Source organism: Haliaeetus albicilla, chromosome 8, assembly GCF_947461875.1.
Source record: "Haliaeetus albicilla chromosome 8, bHalAlb1.1, whole genome shotgun sequence".
NCBI lineage: Eukaryota > Metazoa > Chordata > Aves > Accipitriformes > Accipitridae > Haliaeetus > Haliaeetus albicilla.
Genome location: NC_091490.1, coordinates 26016678 through 26033268, shown reverse-complemented (window position 1 = coordinate 26033268; position 16591 = coordinate 26016678). Strand labels below are relative to the sequence as shown.

Here is a 16591-nt window from a genome sequence, read left to right as displayed (position 1 = left end):
AGACTTGCATATCAACATATATGCTATTCCTTTTCTGAAGGATTTTAGAAGAATGAGGGCTATTAAGTATTAGCCAACAAACTGCAGAGTTACAAGAATACAGCAAATGACATAGCTGACAGTTCTTTAACAAAAATCGGACAAATTCTGAGAAAATAAAACCAGTGGTAAATGGTTTCTATTTTAACTTTTTCTTTGTCCAATTTAAGTATTCTCTGGTTGATTAGGCACATATGGCTGCAAAGTCTGTAAGTCTTCTGTTGTCAATTCACCAGCTAGAGGAAGAAAACCTAAGCAGAAAGATGGAGCTTTTTGTAATCCAGGAGGAAAGAGAAGAAAACTACTTTGTATTCTGTGATGGACACATTAACTTTCCACTGCATAACTACATAAATAACCAAGATTGCTCACATTCAATGTTTAACTGTATGTTTGAGCACACCTGGTGTATGCCCACAGAGGACGTACTCAAATTAAAAATTGTATCCAGACTATGTAAGACTTCCATTTAAGACTTCTTTTGACAGCTTCACTATGTTTTCAGTCCCTCAAATGTCAAATTCCATTGTTGCATTAATTTTGTTGCCTTAGAAATGCATACCTCAAATCCTGGAGTGCAGGCAAACACTTGACAAAAATTCTAAACAAAACATTTGATTTCAGAAATAAACCACAGGCATTAGGGGTAAGAATATCTTTTTAAAGTAAACAAAAATTTACAACAAAAATATTTAATAAGAAATGAGATAACCTCAATTCTGTATCAGTAAACCTTAAAATACAATTTTAAATACCTGACATTTTCAATTAAGATTTATTTTTCCCCAAATATTTCTAATGTAGATAAAGCCTTTACTCCAGCAAAGGGATACTCAGACTGAAAGCTGCTCATATACTTCAGTATATAGCGAAAGGATCAGCCAGATGTTGCCATAGTTGTTACATACAAGCTATAAACAGACTAGGAAAAACCCCACCTCTGCTTATTCAGCACAACAGAACTGAATGAGGAAGAGTTCATAGCATAATCTTTTCCATTCAAAGAAAACGTTAAGCATAGCATTTTGGTATCACACACTGATTTGATTAGGAAGCAACATACATAAAGAAAAAAAATCAGATGTACTTCTCAAAATATGATTTTTAATGCCATAATTTCTAAATATTACAATTTCTACAATTTTCCTCTTAATATTTCCCCCTCCCCTTACCTCATCTCAAACATTTACATTTTTAACTATTTTTTTTACTACCAAAATGAATTGTAAAATGTTCTAATCATAGCTTTGTTCCCATCTAAAATAATATTGTATTTAAATACTCCAATTTCTTATGTTTATGTTGAAATGCAGCGTTTAATAGTGACTATTTTATGAAGGATTCAGATATTCCTTGTGAGAACATCTTCTATGCAGTCCTGAACTACTTACTGTAAGACAGATTATTTTTCCAAAATCACCAAAGCAGTATTTACTGAAGTAAAAATGAAACTCTTGGCTGCAAAGCCTGCTTAGAACTGAGGCTACTTTAGAGTTTGACAGTGAAGCATCATGATGGAAACAACATTTTATCAGAAGTTATTTTTAGTCAAAAAAGGATGTTAATAATAATGATCAAAGGGGGATACTGTTGACCAGTAACTTAATTTTTTGGAAAAACTAACTGTGGGTCTGTAGTAATCCTGCTAACCAGGGCTAGAAAGAATGTAGATATTATTTCCACAGATTTTGCCTTGATTATGCCCAAAAAAGTTCTATTACTTCATCACATGATTATCATATGCACTTATACACAGAAATATTCAGAAGCATAACCGAATTGTAATAGTACTGAAAAATAACTAAGCTCTGAGCAGCTCAGACTGGCCCAAAACCACTGAACAGCAGATGGCAGACTTACAGCTTCACAGATGCTTTTATTTGCTAATCATTCTGATTTATTTTTTTCAATTTGATATCTGCAGACTGTTCAGTAGTTGTATGTAGCCAGCTGTACTACTGGTTACATTTTATCTATTGCATCTTCTGGTACTATACAATAAAAATCCTTCTGTTTAACAGATTTTGGAAGATAATCTTTTGGAAAAAAAAAAATTCCCATATTCTGAGTATAAAATCTCAAGTCATTACTTGCTTCTGTATCAAAGGGAGACACAAGCTACCTTGTTTTATAAAATTTTATACAAAAAAGATAACCAATTTTCTTTAATATCTCTATTCTCCCTCCACAATTTCAAAATCACTATTAATTTTTAAATCAAATTAGCTAACAGAAATAGTACATCCGATCTTGCCACTTAAAATGAATTATATCTTTCCAATATTTATAGGGTTTAGATCTGCATATTTATAGAATAGTAACTACAAGGTCGTATATACAAATGATACGCATAATTTGTAATCAGGCTTGAATCCACTAAAATTGAACGCAAAAGCAGCCATAAACGCTTTTAGGAATTTTCTCAAAATGAACATAAAAATACACTGTAAAATTCATATCACAAGGCACATTAAAATCTCTGTTCAGTAGGCCAGGAAAGTAAGTTACCTCAAATGCAAATCCATAGTTTATATGTTACAAAAGTGTCAACATATATGCATAAAGATTGAATTAAAAAAATTGATTGTTTCCAACTCTCTGGAGAAGGCCAAATTACAACGCTGTGTATAATCCACGCACTACCAGTTTGCTGTATCTCCTGCCACAGGTTAATAGATGTCATGACAACTCAAACTGAAAACTCCAGTATGCCTTGTTTCAGACCAGAAGAAAGAAGTGAGAAAACTGGCCAATTAACATCAGTGAAAGCAAACCACACTGCTTCCCTTTAATGAGTCAGGAACATTTAGTCCCCCTCAGTAGAGAAATCTTCTCTTGAACTTTTCCCTGGCTGAATCTTCCTTTTCATTCCTGATCCCAAATCCTTTTAAACCAGCCAGATAGGAATCAAATCCCTGGACTGACTCTGACCATACATACCTAACTGCCACCTCAAACACAGCCAGCTGCTCTCCCAGGTCCTTAAGGAATCCATACGCATGCTTACAGGGACTTGAATTGTAAATTCACATTTGGGTTAGCAGCCTGATTGGCAGTGGTTTTTTTCATTGAGATTGGAGGGAAAGCTGTATAACACGTGTGGACATTGTGTAGCCCTTAATTTGCAGGATTTATCTATGCCACATATTTGAACACTATTTTTCACATCTCGGAGGACATGGTGCTGATTATAGCTTCTGCTTACATTGTTTGCAAAGTCACCATCAACATTATATCAGAAAGTGCGAGTATTCAAAACTGCTGAAGTGCAATAAATATTTTTAGTATAAAACAATCCTTTAGGTATTGTATTTTCCTGTTCAATTCAGCAGTGGGGAAAAAAAAAAAAAAAAAAGTAGTTCTGGAACCAGCCTCTCCATCTGGCCTACTGGGCCTTTGATAGTGCAATTGTTTGTTCTGTCTGCTCTGGTTAGTAATTAAGTGCAAAAGCAAGCTACCTATTCCATGTGCTTAGTTGTGATTCTGCACAGTTTAGAGTCTGGCCCACATTTAGGTCAGAGGAATGCCCTTCACAGACAAGAGACAGCAATCATCTCTCAGATTTGCTTCATTTCACATTCAGAAAGCTTTCATTCGGAATAAATGTGCCTTCTGCATGAGTTTGGATGAACAGACTCTATGGTTATCAGAAAACAGCAGCCAAAGAGAGGAAGCATCCATGCTGAAGGGCAGCACATTAAAGTCTCCCAAGAACCGAGAGGCTGCAGAGACTTGTGGCCCTGTTGAATCCCCAAGAACCCCCACACTCAGAATATCAGGACTCAGCCAGATCTGTACAGGGCCATCAGCACCTGCTAGCGTCAACAACAGGTTGTATAACCCTAACCGCGCCTACAAGGGCAGTAGCTATTATATGCAGACAAAAAGCACACGATTATATGTATATGCACACCTAAAGAGACAACTGAACCGCTTGAGAGACTTTCTGGACACCTTCCCAAAAGCCACCGGTGGGCCAGTATGACCCCCTACTTCTGGGAGACCACTGGGTTGGCCTGCAACCCAGTAAAAATGACTGAATGAGTGAGGGTGTGTGTGAACTGTGCGAGCAAATGAATGCATTGTGTGAATAGTTCTCTCTTATTAATAAAATGGATTCATTCTATTAATAATAGCAGTTGAATTAATAAAAGGTGTTCTAATATCAGTTGTGATCTGCATCTCACCCTGACTCAATCCTCTATCAATGAAAAAGGAACGTACAACAATACACGTAGATTAAACGAGCAGCACAAGTTTAGGATCACTATTTAAAAAAAACAAACCAAACCAAAAAATCCACAGATTTTTGAAGGCTCAGTTAAAGAAACACTTACAAGAGACAAAAATTAACTATCACTATTTAAAAAAAAACAAACCAAACCAAAAAATCCACAGATTTTTGAAGGCTCAGTTAAAGAAACATTTACAAGAGACAAAAATTAACTGTGTGTCAGTTGATTCAATGCCAAGTTCCCATGTGAGCTCTCAAATCATGGCAATCATCAAATGATTCAAGCCATCTGTCAGTACCCTCTGATAGTTAACCTCACAAATGACTTGTTCTTAGGTCTGAACCCTATGATCCTACTAGAATAAACTGGCAGAGAGTGATCTAAAAATATCAAGAATATAACCAAATACAACTGAAGATGTGGTTCTCTTTTAGAAATACTTTCAACATGTATCTCACACGAGAAATGGAACATGCGAGATGCATTTTTTCTTTCATATTCAGGGACCATACATGTCCCTTATAACATCCTTTCAGGAATTATACATTCCATAAGACTTTTATTCAAGCCACAAATGCTACATACTATTACAGTGTAGTGCTAATCAACTGTTGGGCCAAAGCAATAACAAAGTCTTTACTGTTCTGTAGGGTGGTTTGTGCTTCCTGTGATGGCAGTTCATGCAAGTCCTTCTATTTCTACAAACTTGTTCTTTAGATAGGCAGAACGCATGTGTGTCAAGACACAACAAAACAGCTCTTGCAGTTCTATAAAATTTCCCAGATACAGGTGAAGAACAAGATATTATTAAAAACCAAACCAAAACAAAACCTGTCTCAGAATAAAACTGGTTACAGCAGAAGGGAAGAAGGAGAATCAGGGCAAAAAAGCAATCCACACAAATAAAGAGAGATCCAAGATTTTCTATTCTTTCCTCTTGTTAAATATGCAGGGAGGACTAAAAAAATATTGTGTTTATTTTTATGTAATCTCTCTCTACTTGTGTTGGCCTGTCTCAAAGGAAAACAACCTGGAATCAGTATGGTCCCTTGGTGGTGCCTCAAGCATCCATGGAATGTATTCAAGTATTTTTTTCTTTAACAGCAGTAGCCCTGCCTTAGTAAACATCTTATGAAGAACTTCACAAATGTATTTTTTCTTAGAAGAGGAGAAATGGGCATGTGAGGACCAACAAAACTTACTTTCTGCTTAATTTGATTATGACACATTAAAGCTGTCTAGAAAACCAGACAAAGCCTATTTCTTCTCTGTGCTAAAACAGAACTAAGCCAACACAGTTTCATCTGCTGCAAAATCTGAGAGCCTATATCAAAGACTCTGGATGCTTGTTAAATGAAGTTTTAAATTAATCTGAACTTGTTTCTGTGCATTTTGATGGGAAAGCCAAAAGCAGGCACAATCACCTTGGTCAAGTTCTGCACTAGTTTTCTGTATCGTATACTATCTACAACCTACCTTGATTTAACATAACAGGACAGTGCAGTGTGCCTTGTAAAGAATATAAGGTATTGCACTTCGTGCTTGATCACTTTAAAAGAAAGAGACTCTGCTCCCTTCCTTCTCAAGAACTAGCACAAAGTCAGGATACTTAGCGTAATTTCTAGGACCACACAAGGCACAGTATTGTCATTCCCAAAACTCAGCCATAATTTTTTTCTTGAGGCTTTTTCCAACATATCAGCAGTTTGGTTCTTTTTATTCTTTCTGTCAGCACTATGAATGTCACAGACTTTTAATCAAAAGCATAGTGCCACCTACTGTGCAGTATGAGTCACCCTGAAAACAAATAGAAATTTTTGCTGATTAACAGACACCTGAAACAAAGACACATGCTTCTGTAAATCCTAAACCCTGATACTACATAAATTTTATAGACTGAGATAATGGTGACTGCTACTAACCAGTTTAATTCAATGTGTAATATTTAAAATATCCATTTACAATACAAGTTTTTTCAAAGTGACAATAAAATTCTTTGGAGACTATGTACATTTATTAAAACTTACTCTAATCAGATGCACTGGAAAACTAAGAAAGAGCTCCTTTAACTGTGAATTTATTTTGAAAGCAAATTAATTCTTAACACTGGAAAAACAGCGTTTATAGCACTAGCCAAAGTTTCTGTGCCAAGTTTTAGAAGAAAAACTTGGCAGCCTGTCTTTGTAGCATTTACATGTAAATAAGTAACCACACCACAGCAACTTGTAAAAACATGATCACAAAAGGGCTCAGTTCTAGAAATACTCTAAATCTTTGAAAGAACTCTAAATCCTCTCTAAAAACAGTGTTCAGAAACAGCAAAATTACTAAGTCTGTAGCATTTTAAAAGTGTAAAGTCTGATGCATTGGGATATTGACAAAATATTTAATATAGTTACTTTTTTTAAAATTGAAGCTTCACAGTGCATACTGGCTTGAGAAATAATTCAAACCATTCCTATAAAAAATGGTATTAATTGTCACAAATGAAACCGAAGAATAATAAAATCCATTTATTTATTTTTTACATATATCTGTAAGCAGAGAGAAAAAATCAAAATGCTGTGAAGGAGTCCCACTCAAGATCATTGAATATGGTTGTAGGACCGTATGTTGGGAAACTACAGACAAGAGAGACTGCAATGCAGCAGGTTTTTTACAAGTATGTAGGTACATTACTGTATCTGAAATTTAAAACCACCAAAAGCTGACTGAAAGCAGTCACTAAACAACTTTGCATACACAAAATAAAACAGCAACAGCTAAGTAGTCTAGACTTAAGTCCTACTGCCCTTACTCACCCTGGCAGCTCATTACTTATTTGAAAAGTATTGGGTTCAACCCTAAAGGAGACAACAAAGCTGTATTCAGGCTCTGGCCTCTGTGACTCAGCTTGTGAGACTGCTATAAAGATCATAAAAAACAGTGAAATGACTGAGATATTTAGAAACCAATTACATCCCATATGCAATGGATATGCTGACTCCATAAAAATAATATTTAATTCCCTAAAGGCAGGCCAACAAGAATCTTAAACAAACGAAGAGCATTTTATATAGAAGAAAGTCTTAGAGAAACACAAGAATGAAAAATTATAGTTACAGTTAGCCAAGAAATAACTTGATTACTCCTTGTCTTTCCACACCGGCTTAAAAAATGATAGAATAAGCAAAACCTTTTTTTCCTCCTTCTAAAAGAGCACAATCTTAGAATGACCGAAAACGCTTAATTGCTTATTAAAAGAACTGTATATGTTGCAATTGCGTTCCTGCTTGTGTTCCAGGCATAAACCCATTAGATTTTTTCAATGACATTAACTCAGAAGTTTGCACTTTTACAAAAGTGAAAAAGCTTTACAGTTAATACCCACAAAATTATTGCGTACACAGAAACAAGTAAGAAAGGTGAGTAATAATTCCATAAATAACTCTTCAATATTTTGTCATTTTGTTAAAGCCTTAAAAAATTTAAGCTAATGTAGATCACTATTACATTTTAACAGAACTATCACAGATTACATGCTTTAACTAATAATTAATAAGATAAAGTGTGAAATAGTTTTGCATAAAATCAAAGATTTTATAAATACTTTCACAAGTGCTTTTTAAAAAATACTTGAAATTACTAGAACAACGTAACTGCCAAAAGAAAGTGGTTTTACATGCTACTGAAATTTGTGTTGCATGCTATACCACAAGAGATGCAAACTGATTTTTCAAATAGCAGCAGACAAAAAAAAGGCTAAATATATCATTAGCAAAACAGTCCTGTGGACACTGCTTGCATTTTTATTTATTTTTACCTTTATTGAAGAAGCTGCGTAGAGCATATCCTCAAGACTGAAATGGCAACACTGGTTAAGGTATTCCTGACAAAATTCTTGAATCAATTGTAGATTATACAGACTGTCAGCCAAAGACATCGTCTCTTTCAAACAAATATCTAAAAAGGAAGAATAGAAGCAAAGATTAGATTTGGTTACAGATTTGCAAAAAAAGTGCTCTTTGCTTTGCTGGATTCTGGAGCATTTTCTGGACCAATTCAGATTTGATTCTCTGCCCCCCTCCCCAGAAGGCTTTTATTTTTCTATTTTAGAAACTTAAGCAGTGACGACTCTACATTTTCTCTTTGCAGTTTTATATCTTTAGACATTTTCCTAAACATGAATTTTGTTTTTCCACTTTTGACAAGTTTATTTTTTTCTGCTTTGCCTTTTGTGAAAATGGAAGTTACGCTCTAACTCCTGCTATTTCCATATAAAAACCCCCATTTTTAATCACTAATATACATTTTTTTCAACTAGATTTTCTATCAGCAATAGCAGCAAGAAACATATGCTTTTTCACAAAGTTCTCCACACATACTAGTTCTTTGTCTTTGCATAGGGATCTGAGAGTACATTTTAATGCTATTAACCCCAAACCTTCCAAAAAAACCAGCATCAGTTCAGTCTTATGTATTATTTTTGTAGATTTACATGTTTGATATGAGATTTTACAAGGATCTGAAGCCTCTGATATATGAATTACTACTCTCTGTTTGAAAGTGCTATTTAAAGACAAAGCAGTGGTAGCAGTGAACAGACTAGTGTAGTTGTAGAGTATTCTCTGAATACTATTTACGCCCAGCTAACCACCTGTTTTCTTTTTGTGACTGCTTCTTGGAAAATTAAGCAGCAATAACAACTTTCAAAAAAAAAAAGGGGGGGGGGGGAAGGAAGGGGGGGGAGGAAGGGGGAAAGGGGGGGTCCTTGTAAGAAGAAGGACTGCATAAAAGAAAGTTAAATATACTTCCAGAGCATGCATCAGATTTAATTTCTAAAGCAACACTGTATGACAGAGTTCCACATAAGTTTTAAATTGTTTAGGATAAGAGGTTTCTTCAAACAAGGAATCTACTTTGATGCTAGCAGGATAAGGACTCCCACCTTGAAGAAATCAGACATATTCCATCATCCCAACCCCACAGATGATGATCAATGGAAAAAAATGTTTGACTAAACTTACTGAAATGGTATTAAATTTAGTAATGCAAAATGCAAAGTCATGCATTTGGATCTAATACAATTATAATGTGATTCACTGGTTGAAAATGATATAGTGTAGGAAGGTATCGTGTATTAGCCAATGTAAAGATGTTTACGAGCTTTGAAAATAGCAAACATGATGTTAAAATGTATCAGAAAATTTATTTCCCGTAGTGGCACTGTACAAAGCAGTAACAAGATGCCAATCTGGATTCCTGTGCACAATTACAACCACCCATATTCAAGAAAGATGAACCAAAACTGGACTAGTTGCAGAGGAAGACTATCAAGGATAATAATGAGAATGGAAATCCACTTCAGAAGGGAAGACTGAAAAGGCTTGGTTCAGTAGCCTGGGCAAAACAAGAGAAAGAAAATATATCAAAAAGGTAGACATCAGATTAGGAGAAGCTATTCAAGCCAAAGGGCACTGCTGGAAGAACAACAAAGGCATGCAGAGAGGCTACAACAACATTTAGGTAGAAAAGAAGAATATGATTTAAAATGTGAAAAATGGAGCTCTGCAACAGTGGGTAAGAAGAATACGGATTTTAAAGAGCTAGACGATTTTAAGACAGAACATGATAATTCCTTTACGGGATTATATAATTTCATACAATAGCCAATTTCTTGACTCATTGACATAGGGAGTCCTTTCTAGTCCTGTATTCCTTGAAGAAAACCTAGATTTAAAAGTTAAATAAAGTCTGAACGAGAAGAAACAATCTATTTTAGACTACAGAGAACTCCAGATTAATATTTTTTTTCTTTTCTGCTAATGCATTTTTAAGCATTTTTGCATATGAATTTTTGTTACCTGCCTTCCTTAGTTCCAATACAGAACCAAATCTCAGTGAATTTAACATGCATCAAAAGTTATACTATTAAATACAGGGATCACGGGCAAAGTCTTTTTAGAGTGCTTCTAGTCGCTTCAGAGTACCTTTGAATTTGCTTCTGAGACAATGACACACACATTTATATATCTTTAGGGAAGATGATGTCAGGACACCTAACAAGAACATTAAAACTAAAGTTACAAAGACAACATGTATCTCGTCTTGTTTAAAGTCAGATGCTGGAAGGATCTGCTGGTAAGTATATATGTGGTCACAGAGGTTATAAAAGATCTTTTGGACTGTCTGTATTTTCAGCCACGCTAAAACAGTAAGAAGAAACTAGGTGTTACCCCCATTCAACACTAGTCAAGTTTTAACTCTTCCCTAATTGCATACAATAATATATGTTTGGCTGCAACATTTATGTAAATTGAAAGTTGTTATTTTTCAAAATTCACAAGCTGAAGAAGAATGGTGAATGCATGCATCAGTGTCTTTCATCTTCCAACACCTACTGTGCTGGAAGCTTCCTATAAAGTGGTTGTGTACATGAATTCCAGATTTCAGTCCTTAGCAAACTTTATACCCTTGTTTGTATTGCTGGATTTCTCAGAATGATTCTGGATAAGTGTTCCCACGACATCAAAGGTATCATGGACAGAACACAGGCAGAAAATAATGGGTGTTAGCTGCCAAGACATTTTACAACTACACAAGGCTCTTACTTGCCAAGAGGAAGATGTGACTTCAACCAGGCCACTGAGCAAAAGAACAAGATGACGCTGCTCATCAACACAGACAACTGGTATTACAGAACAGTGTGACACCAATACATTCTGGACTACATATTTTTGTCTACTCTGTAAGTGATATAGGTAACTATCAGGTGAAATAAAAGCCCAGAACACAGAGCAACTATTTGCCATGCAGTGCAGCTATACAGAGTTTGACTCACTCTAACCTCTTCCACATTTTATATCTATAACTGCTCAGATTCACAAGAAAGCAATTATGCAGCTTCAAGAATAATTGTTTTCCAGGTGGTTTCAAGTTTCATAGCACAAAGGCAAATGTGTTGCCACAGTCAGATCTGTAATACATCTTAGTATGTTTATTTTAACTGATAACATAGAAGTAAGCACAACATGGAAAAACACCTTGGTTCCTTTTATTTAAATGTAAAAATAAATAGGCACAAAGTTAATAATTAGACCCACCACACTCAAATTATGCCTCTTATATATCATATTTAAGCACCTTCCTTCACATAGTTATCAAACACAGACATTTTAACTTTTATGTACATATGTTTACAAGTTGAGAGACATGTTAGACATACCCTCCAGTTTAACGATATCTGGACAATAGAAGTGGATCAGGGCTGCTAGAGCACAACCATCTGTACCATCTTTCAGCAGATTCTCCACCAATGGAATGCAGGGCAGCTGTTTAAGCAATGTTTGCTCCTTCCTGTAACGAGCCTACAACATAAAATGAAGAAATTTAGAGAGACAAAGGTTCTGAAACAGATGAAGAAACAGATTCATACTGTAGGTTTTACACGCTATTAGTGAAATAGCAGTCTTCAATAAATAGCTGAATAATCTCAATGTTAAATTTCTTAAAACTATTCACGTCATGCCCCATTTTGAATAGCATAAATAACATCTAAGAGGAAAGGAACCTACAATGCTAATATTGAGTCTTTCCTTCAAAACTACGAATTTTTCATGATCTCTGTATAGCATGCTGAATTAAATAACATCATATACCTTAATTAACATTCAACACTCATTGTTATACAATCAGAAACAATCTGTGTGTAAACACGAGACAAATCCTTAGGTGGTTTAACTTCAGTTTACTGGCAAGTCAGATAACTCTTGTGAAGTTAACATACCTAAGAATCTAGCCCAAAATCTCATTCTTGTAACTGACTTAATGGCAAGTTCAGGAACAAGGAAATCTGCATTTGATCAACTCCATTTTTATTACTAGCATGTGTCACTATAAGCAGTCATAAACACAGAGAAACATTAATGGTCAAGTGTTATGACCACACAGTGGCTCAGTTATAAAAGGAAACATTTTGAAAAATAACTCAGTGTATAAAGAGATCATTAGTTCAGAATACCCAGATAGCATTTCTCTGCAATGAATGTATTTTTCATGAGTTTCATTTGGGGGGGGGGGGGAGGGGGCTTACTTAAAAAAAATTGGTATTCATCATTCTTAGTTTCTTTTCACTTCTTCCTGGGAAAACAAATGGAAGTGGAAGAACATGATACAGACTTTAATTTGTTACTATTATTTACTAAGACTTATTCTTATAACAGTACTGAAGGATTACTTTTCCATTTGTATCACAGAACTACTTATGAGGCCAAGAGTGTTTCTGAGTTAATTTTACACTATTTTCATTCATCTATACACACTAAACTGGAAGTTTCCATATAGGGACTCTGAGAAGTCTTCGTGGATGTTACTGCTCCCAGCAAAGCTGAAGCTGACAGTTCCTATCTCCTACTCTCCGCCTTTTGGCTGTGCTGGAGCAATTGCTGATGGGTCTGCAAGGTAAGACCATTGATACAGCTACAACATCTCTCTCCTCCTTTGTTTCTGCAGTGAATGAGTGGGCAGGGCTGGAGGTTTTATGGGTGGGATGGGAATTGTTTAAGCTAGCTTTGCTGGCAAAAAAGTCTGTGGAACCACAGACTAAGCCTGAAAGCTATGCTTATTGTCACTGGATTTCTGTCAAGGATCATATGGGATTATCTTTAGTGAATGTCAGTATCCTCTAACTGGCCCAAGAACTATGAGTCTAATCTGGCAACAGCAGAAACATCAATTCTAGAAAAATAAAGGGCTTGGATTTGGCCTAGAGAACTTATACTTTAAGCAATTAATGTGTAAAAAACCCCTGAGAGTTACTCTTTACTTCATACTTGAAATGTACTGGTATTTGTGTGCCAAGTATACTACATAGAAATGAAAACGCCATTTTTGCATGCTATAGGAAATACTAACACCAAACAAAATTATGTTAGTGTTCGTGCATTATTAATACTTTTCCTCACATTAGTAATAGTCCCTACTATTTCTAATGCAGGCCAATTATGCTTGCAGTTAAAGTTTGCTCGTTTTTGCTCTATGGCACTCCAATGACCCACCATGATGAAAATCCTGTAAGTTTCAAATACCATATTGATATGTTCATGTACTGCCTTCTCAAAATGACTGAAATTAAGTCTATGAAATACTACAATTTGATTATGGAATAATGGTAAAAGATAAAGGATACAGACGGACTCTAACATCATAGTCCAACAAGCCCTGTGTAATTTGTATAATCTTTTAAATAGCATCTTCTTAATGGGAGTGTTAAAAAACATCTGAAATTGATAATACAGTGGTATTGCACAGTAAATCCTGTGAAAAAGTCTACTGTCACTTTAATGATGACTTCACTGACCTTATGAACAGTTCCCCACAGGTGCTGGAAGCTGTGTCATATCATTAAAGTGGACCTAAAAGTGGACTTAATTCATTGTAGAGAGTATGCCAGGCACATTACTGCAGGAAAAATATACGTATATAACCTGATATGCTAGGTTCAATAGGGTATAACAGGCATCATGTTTCAATTTGTTGAAAAGATAAAAGAAATTATACTGAAAAATAAGACACTGGTAATTGCACTGTGTTTTTAACAAACTTCCATTTGAAGAAACTCTTCACATCAGTTGCTATGTGAATATGGATGCAATAATGCAAAAGATGAACCTCTACATTTATTATAAAGCTCTAGCGCTAATTTAAACTTAAGTGTTAATGCAAGCATCTTGTTTCTGAGATCCTAAACCAGCCTGATTTAGCATCTCTGAGCTTATTCCACTTAAACAAGTCTAGGTATAATTGAGACATATGCACATAAAGAAGGTCAGCTAAAGATGAATCTACAGCACACCAGCTACTCTGTCATAAGTACTCACGTGTATTCTGAGTTCATCATTAATAATGAATGCTCTTATGTGTTTACTATACAGTTGATAACGTTATAAATTTACTTCCTAAAGTAAGTTTTCAGCTGCCTGTATGCTCAGGAATATCCATCTCACTACGAAACGCTTGCTCTATGTAAAGGGAAAAGATCAGAAGACTGGTTGAACTGTTAGAGCAGCTTGGGCCACTGCCATCCTACTATATTATCAGTAGCACTTGGGTTTCAACTGTGTCTTTACTAAACTAACAAGCTCAAAGTAACATAAATACCACTACTTCAGGTTGTTTATGGACAACTGGCAGGCAAACTGGAGCTGGCTTTTCAATACATTGAACATTTTATATTTAAGTATCATTTTTATGCAATGGAAGAGAATCATTAGTAAACTAACACCTTAGGCAAAAATAGAACAAAAACATATTCTGAAACTGCTTTTAAGTAGCCACCTTATTTTGTACCAGTGAGACAAAAAGAATAAAATGTGCTTAAATTTCTCATCACAGACAGTTCTTTTTTTCTGCATTATTCCCTCCATTTAATTACACTATCTTAACTCCAGAACAAAATTAAAGGACTATAGTGTGAAGAGCAGTGTATTTGTGTGTCACAACTGTAATAACATTATAGAGAAATTGCCTGGATAGCATAAACTGTTATGAATTTGAAAACTGATTAGTCTGCTGAAGACAGTACTTTTAAACTGGTTTTCCAGATGCCAAGTAATTTTTGTTGTTGCCTACATGCAACTCCCTTGTTATTTTTTAATTCTCTTTGCAGTGTATGAACAATCTTTTACTAGGTATGACAACGAATATCTGAGGGCCTGCTAGATCAGTTATTTGGTAATGCTTAGATCAAAGCTAGATCAGAATTAGTTCTTTGGAATTCAGACCAGAAGTATGCAATTCTGCACATACCTAAACAACTGACTATTTTGTTCCCAAGCCAAACCTGTTGTAGAATTGTCCTGGTTTCAGCTGGGATAGAGTTAACTGTCTTCCTAATAGCTGGTACAGTGCTATGTTTTGAGTTCAGTATGTGAAGAATGTTGATAACACTGATGTTTTCAGTTGTTGCTCAGTAGTGTTTAGACTAGAGTCAAGGATTTTTCAGCTTCTCATGCCCAGCCAGCGAGAAAGCTGGAGGGGCACAAGAAGTTGGGAGGGGACACAGCCAGGGCAGCTGACCCAAACTGGCCAACGGGGTATTCCATACCATGGGATGTCACATCTAGTATAGGAACTGGGGAGTGGGGGCGGGGAATCGCCACTCGGGGACTAGCTGGGTGTCAGTTGGCAGGTAGCGAGTAATTGCCCTGCGCATCATTTGTACATTCCAATCCTTTTATTACTGCTGTTGTCATTTTATTAGTGTTATCATTATTAGTTTCTTCTTTTCTGTTCTACTAAACTGTTCTTATGTCAACCCACGAGTTTTACTTCTTTTCCCGATTTTCTCCCCCATCCCACTGGGTGGGGGGTAGTGAGTGAGCAGCTGCATAGTGCATAGTTGCTGGCTGGGGTTAAACCACGACAAGAATAAACAATCTGAATGCATTTCAGGGGTGAATTACTATATAAGGAAAGTAATGATAATCCCAAGGTAACACAGCACAGAGAAAACAAACTTTATTATTATTGCAGACCTGAACAGTTACTTTTTATTGCTTTTAGTAAAATTACAGTCTCACTAAAAGTAGACTGCTTTTGGTTACTTTGTGTGTGGAGAGATGAACAGCAGTCTTAAAACTGCTGAAAAATTATGGAATTCTAGACAAATGGAATAATGATTGCATATTGTTAAAATAAATCAGAAAAATTCAGATTCCATGTAGCATCAACAATCAAAAACTATTTCTGCAAGTCTCTTTTAAAAAGAGAGTCAGTATGAGATAGCATAAGTTTGCAAAAAACCTGATCATTTCACAGTAGTTAATAACAGGTAGCACTGTCTTATACAAACCCACAGAGTATTTTACTGCTTGAAACGTAATTCCTTATCCAGCATCACATCTTACATTTTGCACAGATTACGTTGCAAAATAAGCTTCTATTTTATGCACACCTTTGCAGAGCAATTTCTTATAAAATTATCTTGTAGAGATAAATGAAATTAATGATTAGACCAGCATGACATGGAAAAAGCCATTCCCAAAATAAGCTCTTTGATCAAAGTAAAGCAGTTGAGCAAACTTACAGGAACCAGTTTCCAAAACCATTTGGTAGGAGACTTCAGAGGAAGCAGTAGGAAAAAAGAATAAAAGCAAAAAGCAAAGAAAAAAAGGAACAATTTATCAGATTTCATAATTAATTTTACAAAGCAATTTTCTTTAACATTCTCAGTTTTGTATAACAGTGAATTATAATTTAATGGTAAGCATCAGTGCACTGTAACCTCCACATATTGAACTAATTAGCAGAAATAACACTGGAGAAATATGTCTGCAGTC

The 16591-nt window shown here is 35.4% G+C and overlaps 1 protein-coding gene across 5 annotated transcripts in view; it reads right to left on the bottom strand.

The window, feature by feature from the left end:
* Nucleotides 1–16591, bottom strand: part of CAMSAP2 (calmodulin regulated spectrin associated protein family member 2) — a 91506-nt gene that overhangs the window by 23111 nt on the left and 51804 nt on the right. For 3 of the 5 annotated variants that reach the window (XM_069789390.1, XM_069789392.1, XM_069789394.1), the window contains 3 exons: nucleotides 16339–16371; nucleotides 11479–11620; nucleotides 8077–8216 (listed from right to left, as the gene is read on the bottom strand). In XM_069789390.1, coding sequence (XP_069645491.1) covers nucleotides 8077–8216; nucleotides 11479–11620; nucleotides 16339–16371 — 315 coding nt within the window. The remainder of the gene's footprint in view (nucleotides 1–8076; nucleotides 8217–11478; nucleotides 11621–16338; nucleotides 16372–16591) is intronic. The other 2 variants (XM_069789393.1, XM_069789395.1) reach the window with 1 other exon arrangement.